At 41.8% G+C, this 27,101-nt stretch overlaps 2 protein-coding genes across 7 annotated transcripts in view; one reads left to right on the plus strand and one right to left on the minus strand.

Moving 5' to 3' along the window:
* Positions 1-234: 234 nt before the first annotated feature.
* Positions 235-9,804, minus strand: LOC144070839 (inosine-5'-monophosphate dehydrogenase 1b-like). 5 transcript variants are annotated; one of them, XM_077595298.1, is made up of 16 exons: positions 9,088-9,802; positions 8,119-8,217; positions 7,680-7,728; positions 5,906-6,007; positions 5,218-5,292; positions 3,961-4,167; positions 3,806-3,893; positions 3,539-3,738; positions 3,346-3,436; positions 3,185-3,280; positions 2,964-3,107; positions 2,095-2,236; positions 1,869-2,012; positions 1,184-1,267; positions 1,002-1,018; positions 235-623 (listed from the first exon to the last, which is right to left on the minus strand). In XM_077595298.1, exons 1-16 carry the CDS (start codon positions 9,306-9,308, stop codon positions 520-522), a joined length of 1,863 nt encoding a protein of 620 aa, XP_077451424.1. In that variant the 5' UTR covers positions 9,309-9,802; the 3' UTR covers positions 235-519. The 5 variants fall into 5 exon arrangements, with proteins under 5 accessions (XP_077451424.1, XP_077451423.1, XP_077451426.1 ...); XM_077595297.1 differs by having other exon boundaries at positions 9,073-9,802; XM_077595300.1 differs by lacking the exon at positions 8,119-8,217 and having other exon boundaries at positions 9,073-9,803.
* frmd4a (FERM domain containing 4A) overlaps positions 6,909-27,101 on the plus strand; it is a 91,046-nt gene continuing 70,853 nt past the window's right edge. The window contains exons 1-2 of one of the 2 annotated variants that reach the window (XM_077595294.1): positions 6,909-6,944; positions 11,392-11,494. Coding sequence is in view for 1 of the 2 variants with exons in the window: in XM_077595291.1 (XP_077451417.1) it covers positions 14,580-14,624 (45 nt within the window). In the remaining variant the exon portion in view is untranslated. Of the gene's footprint in view, positions 6,945-11,391; positions 11,495-14,284; positions 14,625-27,101 lie in introns of those variants that run through there. The other variant, XM_077595291.1, reaches the window with a different exon arrangement.

Here is a 27,101-nt window from a genome sequence, read left to right on the forward strand (position 1 = left end):
TCACGATGCAAAGTATCATAATATATCACAATTTCAAGATATTGTCACACCCCTAATGCTAACTAGCAAATTAGCATTAGAAAAGCTAAACATTGTGATGTCACAACAAGAAAAGTGGGCGTTCCCTGATGCTTTTTTAAAAAGATGAATAGCTATGAAATGGTGAAAAACAGCCAAATTCCAGTGCCAATTTTTTTTTACATGTAGTGCAGTCATTTTCATTGATTCAAATGCTCACCATTTAATAGTTTTATCCAATTATGTGCAGTAGGCGGTTGACGACCTGAATTGGTCGCCAACCAGTCGCAAATAATTACATCTTACATTTGAAAAACATTGCTAATTCATATTTTGTTCCCTAAAACTTTCAAATGACCGATTTTGACATTGACGTTGGCGTCCTATGACGTTATTATAGAGTTTTACATTAACATTGATGCTCATAAGCCTGGAAACGCGCCGTACAGCCCAAAATAATCCGCCAGGATGATCTTTTAGAGGGATGCACTGTTGATTTGTTCACTTTTGTGCTGCACGTCTGCTGAGCAGTGCGGGTGCTGGAACATCCGGTCCCGATCGGGTATTTCCTTTGCCTGCGACCTCAATACAGTCGCTTTTCATAACTGCAAGTGATCAAAAAAGAGTAAATATATATATATATATATATATATATTTTTTTGAATGTTAGTGCAGGGATTCCCAATCACGTGGTAGCTTTTAAACAGGAGCAGATTTCACACAAATGCGCAGGAGAGACGCAGTTTTTTCAGACTAAAAGGACTGACCATGAATGCTCATGTTTCAGTACCATTGACGGTGCTAGATGTCCAAATTTTTCACAGTGAATTCTGTGTTTATCTCTCAATCAATGAATTCAGGCACCCAATTTGCAGACATAAAAGTCCAAGAAATGAAACAGAAATAAACAAACCAGAATATTCACAAAGTAAAAGTTCATGATTTGTAAAATAAGATGGGAAAAGCAGCATGGGTGTACTTACACGGTACAAACGAATATCTAGTAGGAAGGCATGAAGAAGATGAAAAAGAGAGAAGACAGTATGAAATTTTGTCACTTCTGTGAGTTGAAAACAAGTGAAGGTGTGAAGAACTCAAAGTGGCGGACATGTGACAACAATGGAAAGGGAATTTTTTTAGGGCAAATATCTCCTAAAATGCTTACGAGTGAAGGCCATGCACTCCGCCTTCCATCTGGGCCGACATTGTTCTCTTTTCAAACTTCAACTCTCCGGAGTACATCATTGACCTGCCGTCAAATAAAAAAATAGGATGCAGTGCCTCATCTTGTCTATCGCACAATGCTGTTTTTCTTTCACTGCTAAACTGCAACATTTCCTTAATTTCTCGACCTTATTAAAAAGTACTGTTGCCAACTCACTGGAAATAACCGTCACCCTTTAGTTCTTTTTTCCTTTAATTATTTGATTCTAGTCGGAGTTAATTAAGAACATATTTGAATAATATATAAACCACCTGAGAAAAAAAAACAATATAATTAGTAATGTGTTTTTTTTAATACAAAATGAAAGAAAAACAATACTAGAATAAAGAAATTTTGTCTTGCTTAATTTAAAAATGTATAATTTGACTTTAAGGATCCTGGAGCTTTCCATTGTGTGTTTTTGTTTGTTTGATTTTTTTCTATGTTTTTTATTTTGTCTTTTTAGAACATGTAAATATGTTTAACATATATAGCTATCATGCTTGGAATAATTCTAAATAGGATTGAATTGAATTGAGTGCCTTTATTGTCATTATACAAATAACAATGAGATTTAAACTGGTGGATTAGCAGGCTTGAATTGTTAACAAAAAGTAAGTGGTGGCAATAAGACTAAAATTGTTACCGTAAAATTGACAAACTTTTGGCTCCGATGTCCTGGCAGCCATGTTGAATACCAGCAATGAGGTACGGCACAAATTTCTGAATGGAGCCTTTGTCTTGGACGGAGCCCGATACGCCTTGAGCCACTTTCACCTTGTCTCCTTCGCTGGACACGCCAAGAACAAAATCAGATAGCTTTCAATTCCTAGCGTGGGGCGACGGTATTTTCTGACAAAGCCAAAGCCCACCTGAAGTAACGCTTCTGGCTGCTGTTTTTCTCCATGGCGTCCAGGGAGCCCATTCCTCTGTACTTTTTCAAACGCACTCCATCGGAAAAGAAATATTCTCCCGGAGCCTCGGTGGTGGCCGCCAGCAGCGAGCCCATCATTACTGAGTGGGCACAAAAATGAGTTACATTTGGATCATGTCTGTGAAATTGACATTTCACTTAATGTTGATGTGGACACTTTAAGTGCATTTTTAAAAATCATTTCCTGTTGATTTTGGGGCAATTCTGGGAAACTTCCAAAAATGCCCTCTGCTATCTTCTCATAAGTCTTAACTATGAGTTTTCATGTTGTTGTGTTTTTTTATATACTTTTTTTTTTTTTTTTCAAAAACAGTGTGACACAAAAAAATGTATAAATCAATTGCATCACTTCCTATTCATTTTGGGATACTTGATTATTGTTAATTCATGTTTCATGTGCTAGGTCACTAGTGCTGTCCATCAGATTGAAAGGTGAATTGGACATCTATCGTTGTCAATGGGAGGCAATTAGTTCATTTTGTCTTACTTGTTTGTCATTTATGTACAGATCACTTTCTGTCATTTTGAGATCATTTCCTATTGATTTGAAGGGAATTTCCAGGCTCCTTGCTGTTCATTGGTGGCTTTCTTCTGATTTTGAGGCTTTTCTAGGTTAGTTCCTATTGGTTTGGGGGGATTTTAAGGTTCCTTATTAACCCATTGGTTGCCATTGACGTTGCCCTTTTGACTGCAAAAGTGCAGTAGTGTGTAGTAAGTTTACTTTTTGGGCCCAAAATAAACTGGTCCAGCACACAGCGTATGTTTGACACGCCTGAGCTAAGCTGAGCGGAAAATTGGACGTCTCACCGGTTGACGCTCCGAGCGCCAGCGCTTTGACCACGTGCCCGATGGTCTGAATGCCGCCATCGGCGATCACAGGTACTCCGAAACGACGCGCGTACTCTGCCACCTTATACACTGACGTTCCCTGAGGGCGCCCGCACGCCATCACTGCCGAGTAAATGGAAAAATGGCAAATAATGGGCCAAAAATGGTCCGGCGGACACTTTGGCAGGCGTCTAATTTACCTTCCTGTGTGATACAGATGGAGCCGCAACCCATGCCTACCCGAAGGGCATCCACGCCTGCGTCGATGAGGTTTTTAGCCTGAGCAGCTGTTACCACTAGAGAGGAAGAGACGTGTGAAGAAGTGCTGAAGTAGGGGAGATCTCGCAGTAAACAAGCTCACCGTTCCCGCCAACCACCTGGAGTTCCAAGTACTTCTGTTTGATGTAGTTTATCATGTTGATTTGATACACCGAGTTACCCTGGGAGGAGTCCTGTTAGAGTGAATGAAAATAATGCGACCAACCGTCTGTCTAGAAGGACGATAGACACGACCCTCTTGTTTTATTCATAAACGTTAGCTGGCTGATACCCACCAGGACCACCACGTCCACGCCCGCCTGCATGAGGAGGTCCAGCCTGTATTTGTCATCGTCCCGGGTCCCGATGGCCGCCCCGCAGAGCAGCTGCTTGCGGGAGTCCTTTGAAGCCAGAGGGTAGTCTCTGTTCTTCTTCAAGTCGGTTCTGGCGATGATGGCGACCAGCTCGTCGCTGTCGTTGACAATCGGAAGCTTACCTAAAACGTCAGAAAAAAATCTGTCCCTGTGGGTTTCTGTGCTGATGACTCCTCATGCAAAGTTTACCTTTTTTACTACGTTGTAAAATGTCATTAGCTTCTTTTAGCGTGACGCCAGCGGGCGCCACGACGAGATCCTCCCTTTTTGTCATTGCCTGGGGAGATAGGTCAAGTTCAATCCAAACGTGGCGTCTTTTGAATGATCTCCGTAGAGCTAGACACCTCCTCCAGAGGTCTGCCGTGGTCCTTCTCAGAGAGGAAGTCGATGTCTCTGGAGGTGACGATGCCGACCAACTTGCTTCCCATCTTGCCCGTCTCTGTAACAGGGATCCCAGAGAAACCGTGGCGGATCTTGGCTTCGAACACATCGCCTACCGTGTGTTGCGGGCTCATTACCACGGGGTCGGTGATGAAGCCCTGTTCAAATTTCTGCCAACAAAATATGTTCACGTAAGCCTCAGGTCTTTTTCGCCTCTACTTACAAACGGTACACGGTCGATTGGTCGCCGGTCTTTTGGTCGCCGGTCTTTTGGTCGCCGGTCTTTTGGTCGCCGGTCTTTTGGTCGCCCGGAAGGTAAGTGATAATTACCATTTAAATCGTTGCTCAAATTCCCTAAATACAAACTGCGAATTACTATTTAGTCATACTTAATGCCCTAGTAATTATTAGGCTAAAGAAAAGCTCAAAATTTCCCGTACTTTTATTGTTTTTTGTTGGAGAACTTGTTAAGACCCTGACGGACGTAGCTTCTTAAAGGGACAACGCATGTACATACAAACTCTTATACACTCACACATCGGCTCAGTGAAACTGCTCATGGCCATTGTTGGCTTTTATTGATGCGTAGACCGTGTTGTTTTACCTTGTTTTGTCGCCGGTCTTTTGGTCGTGGGTCTTTTGGTCGCCCGTTGTCACGGTCGGGGCGATCAAAAGACCGCGATCAAAAGACCGGCGACCAATCGACCGCACACGCTTACAAACATCTCAGGTTACCAAAGGCCTCATCTGGACAATTTGGCCACTGGATACAAAAAAAAATTCAAGTTATGAAATCTCACTTAATAAAAAGTTGACGTTACGAAACCACTTCTGGAACCAATTAATTTCGTAAGTAGACACTGTACTTTTTACCCTCTTTAACACATCTCTTAGGTATCAAATCGGAAAACAAAATCGAGTGACTCATACTCCCATGCAATAATATGTGGTTAAATTTAACAGTGAATTTTTGTTTCACACTGCAAAAAGAATCATTTTACCTTCTGATGTGGTGGTGTCAAGTGGCATTTTGTGTTGTCGTAATCAGGTAACTAGTTTTCTTTATGTTTCAAGTCAAACGGCAACCATATGATTAAAGACAAGACTTCATGTCGGACTAAACAAACTATGCCGAGGGGGAAAAGCTCACTTGAGTTAAAGTAGACGACCCCGAGCGTATCATTTTGAGGCGCGGCAGTAGCAATTGCATTAAATCTTACCTTGACTTTGCGCACCTCGTTGGCTTGGAACTCAGCTGTACAGTTATGATGGATAATTCCAATCCCACCCATTAACTGAAAGTGACCAAAAATAGATGAGAGATACTCTTGGAGTGGGAAGCGAGCAGGTAGTTTACTTGGGTGAACAATAACATGGTACATGAACAGAGGTGGGTAGTAGAGCGTTAGATTTACTTTGCACTCACATACCTGTCAACCTCTGCCGATAACTGCCCTTATAAATGATTATGATTCCCCTTACAAACCCCCAAAAAAACCTTACAAACACCGTACGAGTCGTACGGTGTTTGTAAGGTTTTTTGGGGGTTTGTAAGGGGAATCATAATCATTTATACGGGCAGTTATCGGCAGAGGTTGACAGGTATGCACTCGATTGCACAACTGATAAATTTCAGTTTTTCATCCCCCTTGTTAAAAAAAAAGTAAAAGCATTAGATTCTCATGTCCAGTATGAATAGGGTTAGGGTACAAAGTACAAAGTGCCTGCCATGCAAAAGAACCCTGGAGGCCAGAACCCGAGTATTCTTTTCTCCCTATATTTTTTTTACTTTTGCTTAGTATTTTTGGGGGGATGACTTTTACTTTATTTTGAAATACCGCTACTTTTACTCGAGTAAAACCTTTGGCTACTCCACCCATCTCTGCACAAGCGTCAAGCTCCACTCACTGCCATGGCGATGGCCATGGATGACTCTGTCACCGTATCCATGGGAGATGAAATGAGAGGCGTCTTCAGCGTGATCTTCCGTGTTAACGCGGACGTGAGATCCTACAAGACACCCGGCATGAAATACATGCAAATAAATACATGTGTATATATTGATCCCAGGAGATACATTTGCACAGGTCGCACAGCAGCTCATTTGCTAATCAAATGCTAGTTTTGTTTCATTGCACGCATCATACCAAACCAAAACCATATCATTAGGTCGCATGACACAAGTCTGTTTTTTTAGTAAGCACCTGCTCTCCAATAACAAGTCACGTGACCGGCACATTAAATCAATTTCAAGTCCCAGGACAGTTTGCAAAGATAATAACAAAGCAAGTCTAATACGTAAACATGATATGGCTTCGTGCAATCCCACATTAGTGATGGTGAATTTGACTAGTGTTGCATGGTTGCATATTTTTTGGCTTCCAATACCGATTCATACTGTGCACAATTCAGAACATTTTTCAATAAGGTTAATTTTCTTAAACATAGTCAAATAATTTTCTCCAGCTTGGGTTGAGTGTTAGTTAACAGATTTATGTATAAGATTATTCCAGTACTATATATATTTTATGTAAATATTTTTTTAATTTGTACATTTATTGGACTGCGATACACTTTATTGTAATTGTTTTGCTACTTGTCTCGCATTGTATTTTTGTGATTGTTGATAATAAAATAATAAAAAAATAAACGTGCTCTTCCGTTGCCATGACAGTGGTAGCCAGCGTTATGTTTTCCCCCCAATAAATCTTCAATCAATATTTTAATTGGAAAATGTTTCAACGTCGAAATTTGAGCAATAACAACACATATAAGTCTCTATTTTTTTTCGTTCGACTGACGGATGAATTTAGTAATTGACCACAAACAAGGAAGTGGAGGCAACAGGTGTTCGATCAGAGAATAGATCACATTTCTGCGCATGCGCTGAAGAAATGTCGCATAAACTAGTTTGGCATCTATCGCGGCATCGTATTAAAGACTCCAGGTAAGCAAAAATGATCATTTTACTCCTGTTTTCTTACTACATTTCCCTATATAGTGTATTGCACAATTGTAGAAAAACGTGCTATGCGTTTTCTTTGTTTTGGAACCGTTTTAGGATTGTAAATTCATTTTTCGCCAATGGTCACGTTTTGCGTACCTTCATTATTATTAGTATTCTTTTTTTCATTCTTTCATTTTCTGTACTGCTTATCCCTTACAAGGGTCGCGGGGGGTGCTGATGTAATCGTTTTTTAAATTTTTGAAATGACCCTTCGACTACAACAGGGATAGGGAACCTATGGCTCGGTAGCCAAATGCGGCTCTTTTGATGGTTGCACATGCCTCTCCGAGGTCAAATATGGGAACCCCTGGTGAAAGTACTGAGTTCCGATCGCACAAATAGGAGCATGGCATTGACACTATCTCCAGCCCCCCCCCTCAAATCACTTTTTTTTTTTTTAAATTTAGACCTTTCTGCATGCATACTCCACTGATACTCATTGATTAGCAACAGTGTAGCAATGTTGTCAAAAGACTTCAGAGACTTTTGTTCTTTAAAAGTGACAAAATGGCAAAAAAAATCACACATGGTCATTTATTTTTAAATTCCAAGTATGGCTCTCAAGGAATGACATTTGAAAATATGAATTGTTTATGGCTCTCTCTGTCAAAAAGGTTCCCGAGCACTGGACTACAACATTGTTGTAGTCAGTGCAACATTACATTTTTAACTCACCACATCATCAGCGGTAAAGTCTATGAAACCAGGGAGGATCAAGAAGTCACTTGGGGAAGAAAAGAAAATATAGTTTAGAGACGTTGTTGAGTGACTAATGTAGAGCTTTATTTTACATCAACAATTTTATTCCAGACCACATGAAAATGTTATAATCAAATTTTATCTTCTGTACACTGATGAAAACAACCACTACAACCCCCACCAAGGAAACTAGTGACACCATTATCTCAAACGCACACACATGCATGCTTTTAACGTCCACTCAGTCATCCTTGAAAGTAGTGCTACTGAAAATAATCCTCTGTTTAAAACCAACACAGATACGATATCAGCAAGATTACACGGGTAATGGAAGACATTGCATAATTCTGTGCACTTTAGTTGCACCGACTGCGTCTGTTAGACAGCGTATGTTGTTCAAGCGGGCATCCCTTACTTGTACGTCAGCCCGTCGCCGATGGCGAATAGCTGTTGTGCCGTCATACCGTCCTCGGGAACGTAGCCTGTGCCGCCGCTGATCAAGTAGTCGGCCATGCTGAGGCAAAAATCAGGCGTATTGGCCGAGGTACAGTTTTCACCAATAGAAAATTTGGCATTTTCATGCAAATCAAGCTCAAAATACGATCTGGCTGGTCATTTTTTTGTTATTGTTTAACGGCAATTGTGTGTATAACTTTTCTAAAAATGCCACCTGGACAGCAATTAAAAAAAAAAAATCATAGGTCTGCAGTATTAGTTTTGATTTTATTTTGAAAAACACATTGCAATGTAATTTTGGTCAGTCAATTCTTGAAGATTATTGGTCTGTTCCTATTCATTTTGGGACTTTTTCGAAGTCAGGAATGGCACTTTCTCTTGGACACATGCTTGTGCCAGATCCACTTGCAGGTAATTTGAACAAAAGGAATAAGTCCTTGTCAATGGAAACTCCTTCAACACACTTAAGCTCAAAGGTATAAGAGGATTGGGGTGCTTGTTAAATGGACGTGTAAATGTGCAGAGCAAAGAAACTAAGGGGTAAAAGTTCACCGTGTACATCCGTGTTTGAATCCTATACTGGTTTCTTTTTTTTTATAGCATGGCAATACCATTCATTCATTACAGGAAAGTGACTTGTGAAATGAACTTTGTAAACAATATATGTCCAATTAATTAAAACTGGGACTGCGGATTGTGGATGCTCATCTAGAACGCCAGTCCATTTTGAAAAGTTCATGGATTGGACTTCTTAGCACAATCAATTTCTGCCAAAATGTTCTATGGGTGCTGCTAAAAGAGTTAAATAACTTCAAAAAGTTGTCTTTTTGACTCTAGAAATGAAAAAAAAAATCTACTTCTCAGGGTAAAGTGAAGCTGAGATTAGTCAGCGAAGACGAGCGTTCAGACCAACCTCTCGGGTTCATACCCGGCTTGGATACGCGTGGCGCTGTAACGCTGCGCGGCCGTCTCGTGCCCGTGGCTGTGGGTCGCCGAGTGGCTGTGGGTGCCGGACGGCTGGGGTTGCTCCCCATCTCGGCCGGGAAGGTGAGGCCATGCCGGTTCGGCGTCCCCGACAATCCTCCTGTAATCCATCTGGTAGTTGTTCCTCTCCCCCTCCCCGAAGCGTTCGTAATTATGGCCCTCCATCACGAGGGCCTCGAAGGATCGTGGAACAATTAGAAGTAGGCCTTCACAGCCAGCGCTTGGAGTGCATGTTCACAAAAACACCTCTCAGACACACCTGACATGGTCTGAAGCCGTCTTGTCATCTGTTTCGCCGCCGCCAAAACGGAAAAGAAGGGATTGGGAGGGACGACTGATGATTTCCAAGAGTGTCGATTAAGAGTCCTCTAGTGGCATCCCAGAAGTATTCCGGTCTCGCAGTGTTCATCCTCCTTCTAGGAAAGACTTTGGTGTTGTATGCGAGCAAAGTATTTGTTCTCCATGAAGTCTGCGTGGAAAAGAACGGCAGCCTGGAGTCAACCCTCGGGCGGCGGAGAGCTAGCCTCCCTCGAGGCCCCCCGCCCAGCCGCGCCAATGGGTTCTGATTGGTTATTCCTCAGGTTATTCCTATACACAAGCTTCTCGCTACTCTTCTCCTCGAGCCGGCGGAGCTTAAGTCTGTTTCTGACAGTAACGGACGTCACTCTGCCTCAAAGCGGATTGGGAGCGTTAATACAGGATGGTGTGGAGCGAGGTGGGTGAGCGGGGTGCTGCGAGGGAGAGAAACGGTCAAGTAGACACTTGAACCCTTGTGGGGATTAGCGTGTGTGAATGTGCGTGTTTAAGCCTAGGTCAAGGAGACGGATGTGTGAATGAGACCTAGGTCAAATCCATCAATGGGGTTCGCTGGGAGCAGAAAGTGGCTCGATTTGAAATCCGACCGCTCAGTGGAGCTATTGCTCAAGTGGAACGTTTGTTTGAAAAACAAAGGGATTTGTGCTTTGAGTTGACTCACAAATCACTTTTTATTGCCTCCACGTCAGTGTTTTTGAAGTCCACAATAAAGATCAAGCCTAATGGAAATATTCATTTGTCTTCCCACGGTGGGCTCGATACCATCATCTGCAGGTGACTCACTGACTGACTGCTTGTGACAGTTACCCAGGGATTGAACCAGAAAGCCTCTTAGTCTACCATTTCTCTCACACACTTTCTCTTCCACTCTCTCAGTCGCTCACTCACTAGCGGGTACTTGTTTCAAAAGTTTGTTGCCAATCAACACGTAGTAATACCTGGGGACCCTCAAGGGTCCATTTTCAGACCGCTTTTCTTAAATCTAAATGCTTTCTTAGGGTACTTACAGAGTAAATGTGAAATTTCTGCTAGTGTAAACTAAGATTATGCAGCAGTACAACCACACTGCCACCAAGTAGGAATCAAACCCACACAGCTCACACCAAAATCGGGCAAAAAACACTGACCCATTGGGTATATACTTTGAACACCGCTTACACACCTTGTGACAGCTTTAGAAAAAAATCACACACAAAATACCATAAAAGCTCTATCAATCATTATTCTAATTTAATACCAGGTGGGTAACAGTACCAAAATGAAGTGTAAGCCCACCATAACCTTATAGAAAAAGCAAAGACGCGCTCGAAATCGGCAATAATGTTAAGACTCCTGCTGTTTGAAGGGGTACTCGGTCGTTTGGTCGCCGATCGTTTGGTCGCCGTTCGTTTGGTCGCCGGTCTTTTGGTCGCCGGTCTTTTGGTCGCCCAGAAGGTTATTGATAATTACCATTTAAATCGTTGCTCAAATTCCCTAAATACAAACTGCAAATTATTATTTAGTCATACCTAATGCCCTATTAATTATTAGGCTAAAGAAAAGCTCCAAATTTCCCGTACTTTTATTGTGTTTTGTTGGAGAACTTGTTAAGACCCTGACTGATGTACCTTCCTAAGGGGACAACTCATGTACATACCAACTCTTATACACTCACACGTCGGCTCAGTGAAACTGCTCAGGGCCATTGTTGACTTTGATTGATGCGTAGACCGTGTTGTTTTACCTTGTTTTGTCGCTAGTCTTCTGGTTGCCCGGACCCAAACAATGGCGACCAAAAGTCCGGTGACCAAAAGACGGCGACCAAAAGACCGGCGACCAAACGACCGCATACGGTTTGAAGGATCGATATAATGAGGTGAGGAAATGAGCCACTTGTAGCCTGCTCAAGTATTGAGTGACATTTATTCAATATAATTATGTTTCTCTATTTCAGGGACGAGATACCACATGACGAACAGGCCTGTCGGTCCAAGTAAATTGAATTCTGTCACCCAAGCCTCCAAGAAAGTGTTGCTCCGCAGTACCATCAAACTGAGGTCAGAATCTTTCACTTTCATCGATAAAACCTATGGTACACTTTTTTAATTGGGGGAAAATGTGTTATTTTTCACATGGTTGTTTTTGCCCGATTTTGTAGTATTTTATGGAGTGTTCGATATTATTTTGGAATGCACTGTCTGAGTTCATGTGAATGCTCTATTATGTTTTGAATAGCCAAACCATAATTTCGATATTGTGGTATCTGAATGAACTATTTGTCCAGGGAACAGTATTTACCTTTTTAGAGGTTCTATTATTTTTGTATGTAGATGCTAAAACCTGAGCCAAAGTAGTTTTTTGTCCTCACAAAAGCTTCTTAATGTTTGGATGCATCAGTAAGAGTGTGCCAATATCTCGATAAGGCAATATATTGCGATATTTAACAACCCCGCCTTCTGTTTCTGTCACCTCACGAAGCAACTTAATATACAGCACTCTTTTTTTTCATTCGTTCATTTTCTGAACTGCTTTATCCTCACAAGGGTCACGGTATATACAGCACTCTTAAAAGTCTAATTATTTAAGTATTTTTACATTTCAGCAAAAATATGTTATTTTGCGGCTTCTATTTAGACTGGATAATTTTAGGTTGTCGCACTACTTGATACATTTGACATTTGTGGCATGTCTGGAAATTGTGATATCAAAAGCCCATATGGTGATAGGCTTTTTTCCACACCCAGCGACTCTTTAGTTTGTCAAGCTTGAAGCTACTATTATAGCTCATGTTTAATTCAAGTGGTGTATATTTCAAAAGCGGGCCGTCACGTCTTCCCGATGTTATTGTGTGTTTAGACGAACGTAACAACGGCACTCATCACCGGAATGATTACGCTCGTCCATCACGTTGTCGTCATTCCCCCCGCGTTGGGCAAATGCCTCTCGTGCGTGTTCAAGACGGCTAAGACGCTTGTATAAATTATTCAGGTCAAACACACTTGTCTGAAGAATCTTAATCACGCACAGGTAACTGTGGATCACGGCCGTGATTCAACGTGTGGGACTGAATTATTTTTTGGGGGGGGGAAAAGACTTATTTCTATTTTTTTTTTAATTAATTTTTTTAAAGATTGTCTTTTTTTGGTGATGCGAGCAGGGAACAGACCTACAAGTCAAAATGGATTGGACAGGGTTTCAAACAAGATTTAGGCTTACCAAGTAGGGTTTAAAACTCAGGTTAGGGTTTCCAATTAGGATTTCAATTAGGCTCCAACAATGTCCTGTCTATTTTTATTTTTTCTAAATAATATTAGTTCAATACAGTGGTACCTTGAGATACAAGCTTAATTCGTTCCGGGACTGAGCTCGTATGTCGGTTTACTCGTAACTCAAATGAACGTTTCCCATAGAAATGAACTAAAAACTAAATAATTCGTTCCAATCCTCTGAAAAAACACCAAAACAGGATATTGGATTGGAAAAAAACATTTTTATTTGTTCTAATTCGCCATCTATTAACAAAGTAACAAATAACTAGTGGTTTAATAGTACTAAAATTAGACATATTTCGCGTAGGGGAGACAGACGGGGCGGGGGACTTTTTGCACGGTAACGCGCTCGTAACATAACATAAACAAATTTAAATCAACTTGGATTACGATGCAGACACACTCAAAAATAAATTTAATCTAACTTAATTCTGATTTAGTTTTACATTTTTATACCTTTCTTCTCCCGAGTTGGCTCTATTTGCCCCGCCTCCACCCTGACTTTCAGATGCAACCTACCGAGGGTTGTTTGCTTTTGTCTTCCCTTCAAAATATTCCCAAAATAATGCACACAAATGTCCTCACAATAGGATAACGCACGACCACTTGCCAACTTGCCCGGGAAGTAGTACTCCTCTCGTATTAGCGAACAAGCTCCGCCATTCGCACTGACTAACGGGAAAAAAAAACAGTGAAAAAATGCAACGCTCCGCCCAGTGCTCGTAGAGACATTACACGAGGGAGTTGCGACCAGAAAGACGCGTCCGCTGTGTGACCGGACGTTTGGTCGCCGGACCTTTGGTCGCCCGGACGTTTGGTCGCGGGACGTTTGGTCGCCCGGGTGAATATAATTTTGAGAGCTGGTTTCAACAGTAGATATTTAGATATTAAACTCTCTCTCTCTCATGAATATAATTTTGAGAGCTGGTTTCAACAGTAAACTCTGTCATGTTGTCAAACGTCCGGCGACCAAACGTCTGGGCGACCAAACGTCCGGCGACCAAACGTCCGAGTACCCATCCGCTGTAAGCTCGTATATCAAAATTTGTCTCTTATCTCAAGATAAATACTTGCCCAAAAATTTACTCTTATCTCAAATTGCTCTTATGTCGTGGCACTTGTATGACGAGGTATTACTGTATAACATAATATCAAAAAGAGATAGAAATTCAATTGACATTGTTAATTACACCAAAAAAGTTGCTATGTCAAATTTTTCCACTCATTCAGCCCTACTTCCCATCATTACACAGTGTTAGTTACCGCTAGCCTATGCAGCCTCTCTCTCTCTTTCTCTCGCTCCCTCCCTCTCGCTTTCTGCCATCAGCATCGTTTGTCCTCAGTGCGCCGCGGACCTCTGTCACCATCTTTCTCCTTGTGTCTGGAGAGGTGAGGGTCCAAGCGTCCGTCTTTCCCTCCACAGTGGAGCAGGGAGGAAGATTAGTAGGAGGAGATATTTCATATCAAAGCCACGTGCACGCCTGGATGTGCTTTGTGCTCGGAGGTGAGGAGAAAAGACAGAAATAAGAAGGTGGCGATAGTTTTGAAGGCTCTGGAGTCATAAAAAGGAGGAGGGGGGTGATATTAAAAAGTGAAAAGGAGGAGTCAGGTGCTGGTTGTGCACGCTGTGGAAGGAAGAGGAAGACAAATCGCTTCCAGGCGAGGAGTCGCAGTGAGATTCGGACTCTCCGGAGACCGTCTTTGCAATCCGAGCTTGTCTGCGGCATCCGCTGACTGACAGCAGGAGGAAGAGGAGGTGAGAACCCAAGTGTGAAGACCGGTCTCTTCATCAGTACTTGAGAGCAGAGAGAGAGAGAGAAAAAAAGCAAAGAGTGTCCTCGTTCAGGAAATTAACGACAAGAAGAATTGGATCATGGCTGTCCAGCTCATGCCAGAATCGGCCGTCTGCTTGCTCATGGTGAGTCTCTGTATTGTTGCTGCTTTTTCACCTTTTTTGTTTTGTTTTTTTAACCGATCTCCCTGAAAGCGGGCTACAAAAAGGACGCGCTCCTACTCTTTACTATCATCCAACTTCACAATCCAAAAGTATGCTTCAGACGAGTAAAAAGTCAAGCTTTTGTCTGGCTGGCTTTTCCCACATGGTCGCGCAGTGCGGCGTTGCTGGTCGTGCTTTTAAACGCTTCGTTTGCATTGGCAATTTCTTATCACCTGCGCGTTTACTGTCAGGGAATAAAGCGCATTTTCAACATTTTAAATTTTTTTTATCGACTCCCGCTCAGATGACGTACAACGTGCGTAAAAGCATTTAATAGCGCAGTGTGGCAGTGCTACTCGTTAAGTACGCTTGTCACGCCATTGTGTCCGGGAGCCCGTAATTGCCACGCCGCTCGCCAGAAAACGGCACGCTCTCGTCCTTCTGTAGCGTTGGCATTTAGCGCAAGCGGCGTCACGCGTGGCTGCACTACCTGCTAGCTCCACCTGTGATGACTGTCTGTTACTATGGCGATGGGCCGAGGGAGAGCAGCCATGATTGAGGCGGCAGCGGGAGGAAGGTGAAAGGGCAAATGTGAGCGATGGAGCAACGGGCTGAAGGTGGAGGAAGAGGGGAAGGAAAATGTTTTGAAAAGAGGGTCATTTCAATGAAACGTCTTCACCTTTTAACCCGCAGTTGTATGCTTTCGTGGATGTTGCTAAGAAACAGTCCGACTTGATTCACTTTGAACCTCCACTGCTTTGTTCAGTACGACTTTGGAGATAAAAATGCACTCCAAATAATTGTAATGCATGAAAACAACCACTCAATGATGTCATACAATAGAGAGCTGTTTCACTGTGAATTTTCCACATTGAAATAAGCGTACGGTTGCAAAACTACCGGCAGTTGGCAGCAATAAGCCACTGATTGGTGTCTAACTCAGTAATTTCAAGGATAAATTTAGCATTGCACCTTAATCCTTAATTAATAATAATAAAAAACCTAATTCCTGTGTGTGGTTCCAGTTTTTGTCCAACTTTACGTCTTTTGAGTCTGTATCCGTTTTTTGCTACCGCAACTAAAATGACGGCGTTCAAGTGGCAGCCGGTGGCGGTAGCTCCGTCCACTCTTGCTTGTTTTGTGTTTTTGCTGCTTTTCTGTCTTAATGATTTGATTTGATGATTCTTAATGATCCCATTTACTTTGATTTGCTTTGTACTTTGTGGTTTTGCTTTGTTGTTCTGCGGCCTTTGCGACTGTACTGTCTAACTTATAACTATGCCTTTTCTTGCTACTGTCACAATGAAATTTCCCAAATACGGGATGAATAAAGTTATCCAATCCAATCCAATCCAATCTAATCCAACATACTACAGGGTGTTTGCGAGTGCTTGCTGCATTGCTGCAATGTTAAATCTTTACGAAAACCTGATATTATACTGTCAATTTATAAGCACCATTGCTAGAAGCCAGTTATTTTCCATTCCAACAGGAAGGTGAGTTTAATTCCCTTGTTGTTCTTTGTGATGGGGAGTTGTCCGCATTGCCCGTAGAAAAAAAAGGGTCCTCAATTTTGAGTCTGTGGCCACCCTGTCTTGTATCTTAGTAAAACTGCAGCGATTTTGAGCAATTCGTCGTCACCTTCTAAGAAACTGCAGCGCTTCCGGAAAGTTTGGAATAAGTGTTCCACCGGTTTTGCCAATGGGAAAGGTAATCTGCCATTTTGGCTTCATGCAGGTTATTGTAAATGGGTAAATCTGTTTTCGTCATCTGTGACCTTTTAAATGTTACGCTAAACTAAGGGAAATAACACACACTTGTGAGTGCCAGACAAGTCATTGTGATGTCGCTTCACAAAAGCCAATAACACTCAAGAGCCCCAGCCACCTGAAATATTAATGAGGGTTTATTCAGGTTGTGTGCGATCATGCATGAGTGAGCCCTTGCTTATATTGATTAAGCTACCCCCGTTTTCGTATTAATATTGCAGGCTAATAATTGACGTTCTTCTCTTTCACTGTAAATAATTTGGACTGACACGTTGGATTGATGGATTTGTAGTTTTACGTTTAACCCTTGGCCTGTATATGTTCGGTTAAAGCAGAAAGATCAATATCACATCTCCAGCGTACGCATTATCAGATATCGGAATAGATTGCAAACTAGATAGGAGGCGAGGTTGAGTGATGTTATCGAGATGAGGTCGGACGTGTGTCTTGGTTTGATGAGCTACCAAAACGGGAGTCGGGATTGGATCTGGGTTTTCTTAGATGTTGGACAGCATCGACGTCGAGCCCTGATGATTGTGCGCATGTTTATGAGCTCATTACTTAAAATAGGCGCACCCGCGATTGGGATTAAGGTCTCCGAGTGCAGCGCTCAGACCCCACAGGGACACCCTGAAGTGCCAAATGAAATGCAGACAGTTTTAATGAGACATATTTCATTTTATTAGGCGAGATGAATCCAAACCTGCTCCTTTTAGTGAGCGCCAAGTGTAAATAAGCACAGTCTAAAAACATCTTCCCGGCTCAATGAAATCAATAGTTTTGGTTTGGGGATTTTCAGATAATCTGGGATTTATTGTCATTTCAACACATGGGATGGAAAACCCCTCGCCAAATTGTAATTACCTCATTTGTGGCCAGCTGGTTTTTAAGATGAGTTATATTGTCAGCTATTTCTGTTTTGTTCTTTTCTGGTCAGCAGAGGACCTCTTGACTATAATAGACGTCCAAATTTAAAAAACAAAAACAAAACGGTGATTCCTATAGGCTACTCCAATTTTTCCTTTTATGAAACCTCAAAAAATACCACAACAAAAGCATGACTAAAAAGGGGCTTTGTCTAGCAAAATAATCCTATCGCAGGCTACGCTACTGTTTCACTTTCTAAATAAAGCCAATCAATAAGCACTTTTCTATCTGCTCCAACTGTGCAGCACTCCTTTTTATTGCACGGCCCGTGCAACGATGGCCTCATAACAGAAACATTTAATGCTCACATAACAGACTCATTATCCAATGCTCACATAAGAAGCGGCACAAAGAGGCCAGCCTGAAAGCAGGACCTCGCCTTGCCCTTGATGTTCCCATCCGTAGCTCTTTATTATTGTCCCTCATTTAATTATCCCGCCATTGAGGACATAGACAAAATGACTCCGCGCCATCGAGCCTGAAATTTCGTCGGGCGCTAATCCAATCGGGGCTCGATGACCAAATGCATGCGCGGGCGTATAAACGCCTTCTTTGGATGGCGCTTGGCGTCAACGCCCGCCGTCCCATCTCGTGTACCCAAGCCGATCTTCCCGATTCTTGTTGCGAGAGATGCAGCAGTCTGCTGGGGGGAAGGGCGCCAGCATGACATCATGCTAATTGATTATTGCCTGTAACGATGCCAGAGGGAGGATCAGGCATAGTGTGTTTGTACACAATGTACAGATTTATATCTTTTCCACCAAGTAGTATCATCAGAAGCTATTTGTTTTCCCCTCTTATTCACGTCCCCTTTCTCGTTCTACTGTCAGTGTCTCCATTACAATAATGAAAGAAATGGTGAGGCTTTTTTTCACTTCATTTGGCTGAAGGCTGCAGTGTGGAAGTGGAACGGTCATGCTGGAGTCAGCCGGCTGGCTGTTACTGCTGATATCAGCGAAGTAAAACGACCAAGTTGCTGCAGGGGAACCCAAGCTTTTTGTTCTTGTCACCTTATCAGCTCTGTTCATTCCCGCTTGAAGAAACAGTGGGCTATTTGTCAATGTTGCAGCGATAGCATTTTGTGGCTCCCATCTTGGAATTGTACCAATACTACCAAGAGAATAGAGTAGTTTTTAATGCTAACTTATATACATACTGGTGATGTCCTGATGCGATACTCAGTATCGGAATCGGGGCCCGATATATTTAGAATATCGGATTTGGTCACAATATCGAATCCGATCCAATAGTCTTGCGTGTTTTCATGTTTTTTGGCTACTGTAATGTCTGCTTCTCTTTAAATACTAATAATGGTACCTTACCATCATTTAATGTTCCTAAATAGAGGATCTATTGACTGTATTACATGTTATTTAAAAAAAAAAAAAATAGGTTTCATAAAGCAAGTGTTTGTCAAAATCTAATTTTGATAATACTCAAAAGTAATCAGTCTGTTTCAATGGCAAACTGTAGAAATAAGAATATTTATATTTATTCAGAATTCAAAACGAAGATATTTTAGACCATTTTAAGACGGAAAAATATTTCTAAATAGTGTCAAATGATCAAAATAGTTAAAAAAAAGCTTACATTACAAAATGTCATTTATTTGAGGTAATACTCAAAAGTAATCCTTGTGTTTCGATGGCAAACTGTAAAAATAAGAATATTTATATTTATTCAGAATTCAAAACAGAGGATTTAGACCATTTTGAGATGGAAAAATATTTCCAAATGGTGTCAAATGATCAAAATAGTTTAAAAAAAGCTTACATCACAAAATGTCATTTATTTGAGATAATACTCAAAAGTAATTATTCTGTTTCGATGGCAAACTGTAAAAATAAGAATATTTATATTTATTCAGAATTTAAAACAAAAAGGATTTAGACCGTTTTAAGATGGAAAAATATTTCTAAATGGTGTCAAATGGTGTTTTTTTTTTTTTTTTTTTTTTTTTTTTTTTTTTTTTTTTTTTTTTTTTCCAAGATGGCGCCGTCACGCGGAAGCCAGTGACAGTAGCTCTGTATGTTCTTATGTTTTTCGTGTTTTACAGCCCTTCTATCTTTTTTTAAATTACATTTTAAGATTTCTTAATACATTCCTCTTTACTTTACTTTGTACTTTATACTTTTTACTTTAATGTTTTTGCAACTTTCTTTGTTCTGTGAGCCTGGCTTCTTTCGGCTACTTCTTTGTTGGAACCATTCAGCCATGCCTACGCTGTCACACACATGGGACTAGCTGTTACAATACGCAGCAGAAACGAGCAACACCTTGGTGCCGCCGGAGATTCGGAGCTGGACAAAAGTGCCGGGAGAAGAGGCAACACTTCTGACATACCATTCGATCATGGTATATGGAAGATCTGTCGGCGCTTGCCAGCAACGGAGCCGAGGGGCTCTACTCTGCTACTGTTGTCTTCAGCTCCAGACTACTGAGGAACTGTGCGGATAAGCTTGGAAGAGTGACTCTGCATAGTCTCTACCTCGGTCCCAGTCTGCAGAAGTCCCCCATCTTGTGGAAGACTTCCCGTGTGTGGTTCCGGTTTTTGTCCAACTTTGCAACGTCTTTTTGAGTCTGTATCCGTTTTAGCTACCACAACCAAGATGGCGCCATTCAAGTGGAAGCCGGCGGCGGTAGCTCCGTCCACTCTTGCTCAATTTGTTTTTGCTGCTTTTCTGTCTTAATGATTTGATTTGGTGATTCTCAATGAACCCATTTACTTTGATTTGCTTTGTACTTTGTGCTTTTGCTTAGTTGTTCTGTCCAATCACCCTCTTGCTACTGCCACAATGAAATTTCCCGAATACGGGATGAATAAAGTTATCCAATCCAATCCAATCCAAATGATCAAAATAGTTAAAAAAAGCGTACATCACAAAATGTCATTTTTTTTGCATACTTGAAGAACACAAGTCAATCTATAATGAGCATACAGTATATTCCACATTTATTTACTTTGAAGAATATATTGTCATACTATATCCCTCCTTTCCATTCTATTAGTTTTGTTTGAGAGCAACCAAAATTCAGAAGACAGAAGAAAGAACAGTGCCTTATTTCCCAGCCAACCTCCAGGATATTACTCACAGTATAGCTCAGGCGTGACATTTATCTAATCCCTTGCAAAATGCCAGGCTACCCTTGAAATAAACAAGACAAATGTGGGTTTGTGCTCGCTGGTGATGGACCAAAACATAATAATAACTCTTTCACTGCCATTGACCAAGACAGATGTCAAATGCCTCTCAAAAAACTAAAAAACTCTTTAAATAGAATTCACCTCATGTAGAGGTTCAGTCGGGGCGAGAGGTTGCCAACAGGAAAATGCTTTTTTTCTGGGTTTATTTTCCAAATAAAAGGTCTACCCGCTGTGACTCATTCAAGTCCAATCTACCCAATTGACTAAAGTACCCCTGAGGTAATAGTGCGGAAAAGTATTGGATTTGTTAGCTGTGTATTTCCGCGGAATTAATGCTAGCCTCATTTTTTTTGAGTGGCCCTGGCACCCTCACCAGGTGCCACCTGTCATGTGCGCCAAGGAGGGGCGGCAGAGGGGGCACGGGCGAGCCTGAGCGGCAGAGGCAGCAGGTGATCTGATCGGTCGGCCATCTGTTTCTGGGAGTGAACAGATGTCTGAGTAGGAAGACCAATCTCCTCTTGCTTCCGTCTTTAACTCCGTTCACTCTGCTTCTCTGATGTGTGCGGTCTTTTGACATGCCCGACTCGGCTTGATGCAAGTTCCATTGGGGGTTCCATCTGGGTTGAGTTAATAGTGTGCGGGTCCTTGTCGTAATGAAGACGTGTCTTGTTTGCAGGGCAAACAAAGGATTTGCGAACTACTTGGCGCAAACAGTCTTGCAGTTCATAATATGGAAATTAAACATTTGACTGGCAAGTGAATAACCTGCGTCTGTGGTTTCAAACTCATTTTTGTCGCGGGCCACGTCGTCGTTGCAAGCTTTAGGTAGCTTCCTAATTGGTTATCGTTCCATTTTATGTCAAAGACAATCGTTGTTTTTTTTATAAATTGATTAAAAGCCCTGAATATTCAGTTTAAAAAAAAAATCTAAAACAATGTTTATTTTAGCTTTTTGTTTAATATATATTTTTAGATTTCACTAAATGATTTTTGAACTAAAAACACGAAAAAAATGATTACAAAAATTGAAATTATTGATTTAAAAGGGGGAAAATCAGGAAATTTAATATACACCTATACTCTTCATTTTAATTTGATCCTAAAACAGAAAGTCGGCACTCATGATTTACTTTCCCGGGCCACACAAAATGATGCGGCGGGCCAGATTTGCCCCCCGGGCTGCCACTTTGACACGTGTATTAGACTATAAGTCGCACTAGCCAAGAATACACCATTAAAAGGAAAAATAATGTCGCATTGAAGTATAAATCGCATCTTTAGAAGATACTTTTTTAGATTGATCAATCATTTTTCACATAGCATAAAAAAACAACATAACAGGCTTTCAGTAGTCAATTTAACATTTACAATTATCAGTTGACCAAATTTTCCAACGAGATTGGGGGAGGATATAAATTCCTGTCAACACTTTGCCACACCACAGGATAATCACTCAGTATAACCTGACCTTTACAGGGAAAAATCCTTGAATTCGTCCTCATTGTTCATGGGCGCACCCTGCTAGAGTTCATTATTATCTTTCTCGGGCCACGTACACCAACCTTGGTTGTCTTGGCAACCGCCTGCGTTACCGCTATGCAATCTGAGAACAACAACAAAACCTATTGACGATGAATACATGAAGTATTGAACTCGGCAGAGAGATCAGAACGTTGACAACCATCGCGAGTGACGTCACGTACAAATTGCAAACGCTAATGTCGTGCCTAACCATTCATTGATGACGTACACGGCCAAAGATGGTCTTGTAGTTCATCCCATGTACAGCTAGAGAGCGCTATACACCAGATAGATTGTTCTTGTATGGCCACAGTGTACGGTTATTGCAATTTTGCCCTTACGGGTGTTGCACTTGGACTTCTGTTTTTGCTACTCTGAAGTAGAATTGACACCAAGGTGATGAGAAAGGTCTTTAGCGTCGCTGGCATTTTATCATGTGACCCTCTCTGCCATGCACCAAGGTTTTGTGTCACCCCCCCCTGCGGCTCAAAGCAGGTCTTCCTAGCGTGCCGTTATAAATGGCAACGCCACAGGAAATAGGCCACTCATGTACACGTGCACCTACATAGGGCAACGGTGTAGTGGAGGGTTAATTATAGGCCAGTACATCTCAGAGAACTATGGCAGCCAGTCAGTTAATGTTCCTACCCTTTTACTAACCTCTTGAGCATTTGTAAAGCCTTTTTATTATATCGAACTATCAGTAAGATAAGCCCCCCTCCACCCCTAATAGATTTATATTTTCATGTTCATTCATCATATGGACTGTACTTCGGTATCACCTGTTTTCCTGATCTTGTACTGATTTGATAATACGCCTAAAACAAGAATACTTCCTTTCTTATCAGCATCTGCCTGCTGTCTTGATTTATGTGTTATAGATTCGTGTGGAATTCAATTGTAGGATTTCATCAACATTGGAATGGATGACATAAATTTCCGGTCTTAGATTTGCTCCGATTGCATTTTCTCGTTGAACTAAGGCTGCCACAGTGAATCGACTACTTGCAATACGCAAATGAGTAAACCACTATTTTGTCAGTATCTATTTAGTGACATTGTTGACCTAACAATTTGTCCATATTTTCTTTTGATTCCCTCAGTAATAAATGTTCTTTTTACCTTTTTAATCGAGGAATTTTAATTTAAAATGTAAAATTAATCTAAAAAGTGGGATGGTTACAGTGTAAAGGTTGCCAGCCTCTCAGTTCAAATGGACTGGTAAATCCATATAAATAAGAACTTGCATTGAAAGAGTAAAAATTGTTCATTAATCAAAATAATCCAATGTGGCAATCTTACAGAAAAATGACATAGTTCTGCTACGTTTCAACAGTTGGTAGCGGTGCATTGATATTCAAGCCAAGTAACACTGTCACAAATTCCAAAATAGGCCAGCTAATGCTAACGCAGTCACTTTAGCCATCACTCTAGTAACGATAATAATAGATGACTCCCTAAAGATTGTTAACTTGAAGCCTCGTATAGTCTCACGTATATGTTTTACCATAGATTTCTCTCTCTTTCTGCAAAGCTTAGCGTTCCGTCTGCAGTGAATGCCGGTTGCCCGTGGCGACCGTTGCCAGGCTACCACGGTGGAGTGACTTCATAGCATGGGACGTGTGCGCGCTGGCTGTGGCTCAACATGAATAGGCGGGCTTTTTTTTAATGTTGCTCTAAAACATGCACTTAAATGTTCGTTTCATAGCACCGATCACATGTACTGGTGGTAAAAAGCTGTTTTGCGGTGCACGATGTTGCAGTGGATGCTTTAAAAAACATCCGATGAGTTTTTCTTGATGCCAGTTTTGACTTGTAAGAAGTGAAAAGCACAAAGGCTGTTTTCCTTAGATGATGTAACTTATGGAAATGTACTTTATGAAATATTCTCCCTCGCCCACTCCCTCGCCGTCCCTTCGCTGGCATTTCACTCCGCCATCCGTTTCCTACCTCTAATTCTCGGCGTCTCTGCACTGGTGAGATAAGATGTTCGTCACTCTGAGCGACAGCATAGTTGAGGGAGGATGAGAGGGGCTTTTCCTCTCCCCTTTTTTTCAACCACCTCCAGGCCCGCGAGCGCACCCACACAAAGCGTCAAATGTGGAGCACGTGGCTGTGTTACATTATGCAGATTCCGTGTTTCCTTGAACTGCTGTTTAATGAACTTTAGATTGCTCGTCAGACACGCCATCGCTCCCGGCAACCGTCGACCCAATGACGGCAAGAGTGGGCGAAAGCCCTTGCACGGTACAGTGGGAGTAGTTCAAGGTTGAATGGAGTGCAATTGGAGGGGTTTCTGAACATCCCCAATACAACCCAAACAAAAATCTGTGAAATCTCATTTAAAACTCTCGCTCAAACCAGGCTGTTTTTGAGGCTACAACTGTCAATCACCTCAGAAGTAATGCCCGGATTAACCATCTCGCTTACCTCTGCTCTCGGTTAAGAATTAAACATATTTAATGTGGATAATTGATTTAAATAGCCATTAATCCCTTTCCACAGCTTATTACTTTAATCTCACAGGTACATGTACCATAGATCAACTATTAATTAGCGGAATTTGCCGGCTCGGCTACCTAAGCCAAGGACCTACATATGTGTCGTTTAAAAATAAAAACAGACCGTGTGCGGTCGTTTGGTCGCCGGTCTTTTGGTCGCCGTCTTTTGGTCGCCCGGACCCAAACAACGGCGACCAAAAGACCAACGACCAAAAGACCGGCGACAAAACAAGGTAAAACAACACGGTCTACGCATCAATAAAAGCCAACAATGGCCATGAGCAGTTTCACTGAGCCAATGTGTGTGTATAAGAGTTTGTATGTACATGCATTGACCCTTTACGAAGCTACGTCCGTCAGGGTCTTAATAAGTTTTCCAACAAAAAACAATAAAAGTCCGGGAAATTTGGAGCTTTTCTTTAGCCTAATAATTAATAGGGCATTAAGTATGACTAAATAATAATTCACAGTTTGTATTTAGGGAATTTGTGCAACGATTTAAATGGTAATTATCAATAACCTTCTGGGCGACCAAAAGATTGGCGACCAAAAGACAAGCGACCAAACGACCGAACAGACAAGTGCGAGTTATGTTCATGACCAATAAAATATGCGAATCATGGTGTTCCAGACAATGGCTTTTTCCATCAGCGCTCGTGCTGCATTGACTTATGATGGTTAACAAGTCGATCGGTGTTGTTCCACGCAGTCTCATTCCGGCGAATGAGAGTTCTCTCTCATGCCATTGATTTAGCTGTAATGCTGTGACAGGGTTGCGCATCGACTTCTGAGTCGCCGAGCCAGACAATGAATATGGTCTACCCAGTTTCTGTCCGTCTATGCTCATTCCAAACACACGGGCCATCGTGTTTGCCTTAACAAAATGATACTTTTCGAGAAGGATAGCAGCGAATGAATGTGTCATTTGCTGGGAAAACTCCCGTCAAAACGGATGGGGTACTGTCAATGGCAGCCGAAGAGGTAAACCACTGCCTTTTAAAGGTTGACTCACTTGGCCTGCAAAGCCTCTGAACACAGAAAAAATTGCGCTAATCCGCTCTTTCTTGCCGTGGTGTACTTTAATTGATAAATCAGTACAATTACATCCCTTGTTTCCCCCTTGGAAGTGCGGCGTGTGTTCAGCAGCGGCTAATTACCACAGCCAATTGCCCGTCTGCTTCGGAAGGAATAATTGTAGCCCTCAGCCAAACCCACGCAGAAATCCGCAACGACAAATAGGACACGGGCAGGTCACAACAGGAGACAAAAATAGCAAGACGTAAGAATGATGCATCGCCACACTCTGACCGAAGTGCGTTAGCTTACATGCGTGATGGAAAAAGTCTCAAGGGATTCATTTTAGGGTCCAGATGGAGCAGCCAAGACCAGAAGAAGAAAGGGGGATGGGATGGATTTCAGGCCAGCATATTGCAATTTGCAATATTGTCGTATGAACCTTTGTGGTTGTGGCAATAATGCGGATTGTTCCACCCAAAAACCCAAATACAAACTTTTTTTTCTCCGAGGACTGCATTCAGAAAAATATATATTTTTCACCATGGGCCCCAGGAAAGTTAAGTTCTTTAGAATTGATTACTTTTTGTGTTTACGTGCGTCGCCTTATGTTTTCTCAGTTGCCAAATGTTTGCCTTTTCCACTCTCACCCACATAAAAACGATTTTGCATGTGCTGGTTATTAATTTTAACGGCCTAATCATCTTAACATATTTTCTAAATTCTTCTCAAGGCTTTTTTTTCATGTCAAATGCATCTATGAAAAATTCAAGTTACAAAACACCTTCAACCAATTAATTTTGTAATTACAGGTACTTCTGTATTCTAATCTTATCAGCTCCCACATCCCTTACCCGTTCTCTTTTTTATATGTGGCTATGGGTAGATGTAATAGGGTCTGGTAAGATTTGGGGGGGAAGGGATGAGGGAGATTTTCTATCTCCGAATGTCTAACGTATGTGTGTTGCAAGGCTAGCATTTGCTGACAGGTTAACATTCACTGTCAGCAGTAATGTGCAGTGGCAATATATTGGGCCATAAGTCACTGAGCCTCACAAGAAAAAAAAAAAGGAAGAAGCAAATATTCTAGCCAGCCTGAATAAATATCAGTTCTGTTAGAGCCATAAACATCCTTGTGCCCATAGAGACCCCCGAGCTAAAATGGTCTTATTTATTCAGCTTCCACATACGCTGAAAACAACACGTCCAAAAATATGAGTGAAACATTAGCGTTTCTGCCCGCTGCGCTAATACTGTTGATATCGCAGGTCAGCTAAATAATGAGATTTCCCATGTGGGACCTCTGCTTCACTTATCCAATTTTGTCCATTATCGGCGTACGTATGAGGCAGAATTACAGGTTGATATAGCGCGCGCGAGAGAGGGAGTGTACGCGTGCTGCGATGCAATCATACGGTCCAGTAGCGATGCTCAGTACAAAGTGATACGTTCTCTGATGTGAAGTCGACCACGGAAATGTACTCCGGCGGGAGATCCCCTGTTTGAAAGCCTCAAAAATCACACGGCACAGAGTGAGTCGGCTCGTTTTCATTTGATGCTCGCCAGCGTAATGATAGGCGGC

Source organism: Stigmatopora argus, chromosome 3, assembly GCF_051989625.1.
Source record: "Stigmatopora argus isolate UIUO_Sarg chromosome 3, RoL_Sarg_1.0, whole genome shotgun sequence".
Taxonomy (NCBI): domain Eukaryota; kingdom Metazoa; phylum Chordata; class Actinopteri; order Syngnathiformes; family Syngnathidae; genus Stigmatopora; species Stigmatopora argus.

Bases quoted from the DNA above. Each gene is read 5' to 3' on its own strand.
- LOC144070839 (XM_077595297.1), bottom strand. From the start codon at position 9,308: ATGGAGGGCCATAATTACGAACGCTTCGGGGAGGGGGAGAGGAACAAC. The intron at 3,894-3,960 runs GTGTCTAGCTCT...CTATCTCCCCAG, and splicing joins ACGGCAGACCTCTGGAGGAG to GCAATGACAAAAAGGGAGGA. The intron at 1,268-1,868 runs GTAACAATTTTA...ATTTGACGGCAG, and splicing joins AAAAGTTTGTCAATTTTACG to GTCAATGATGTACTCCGGAG.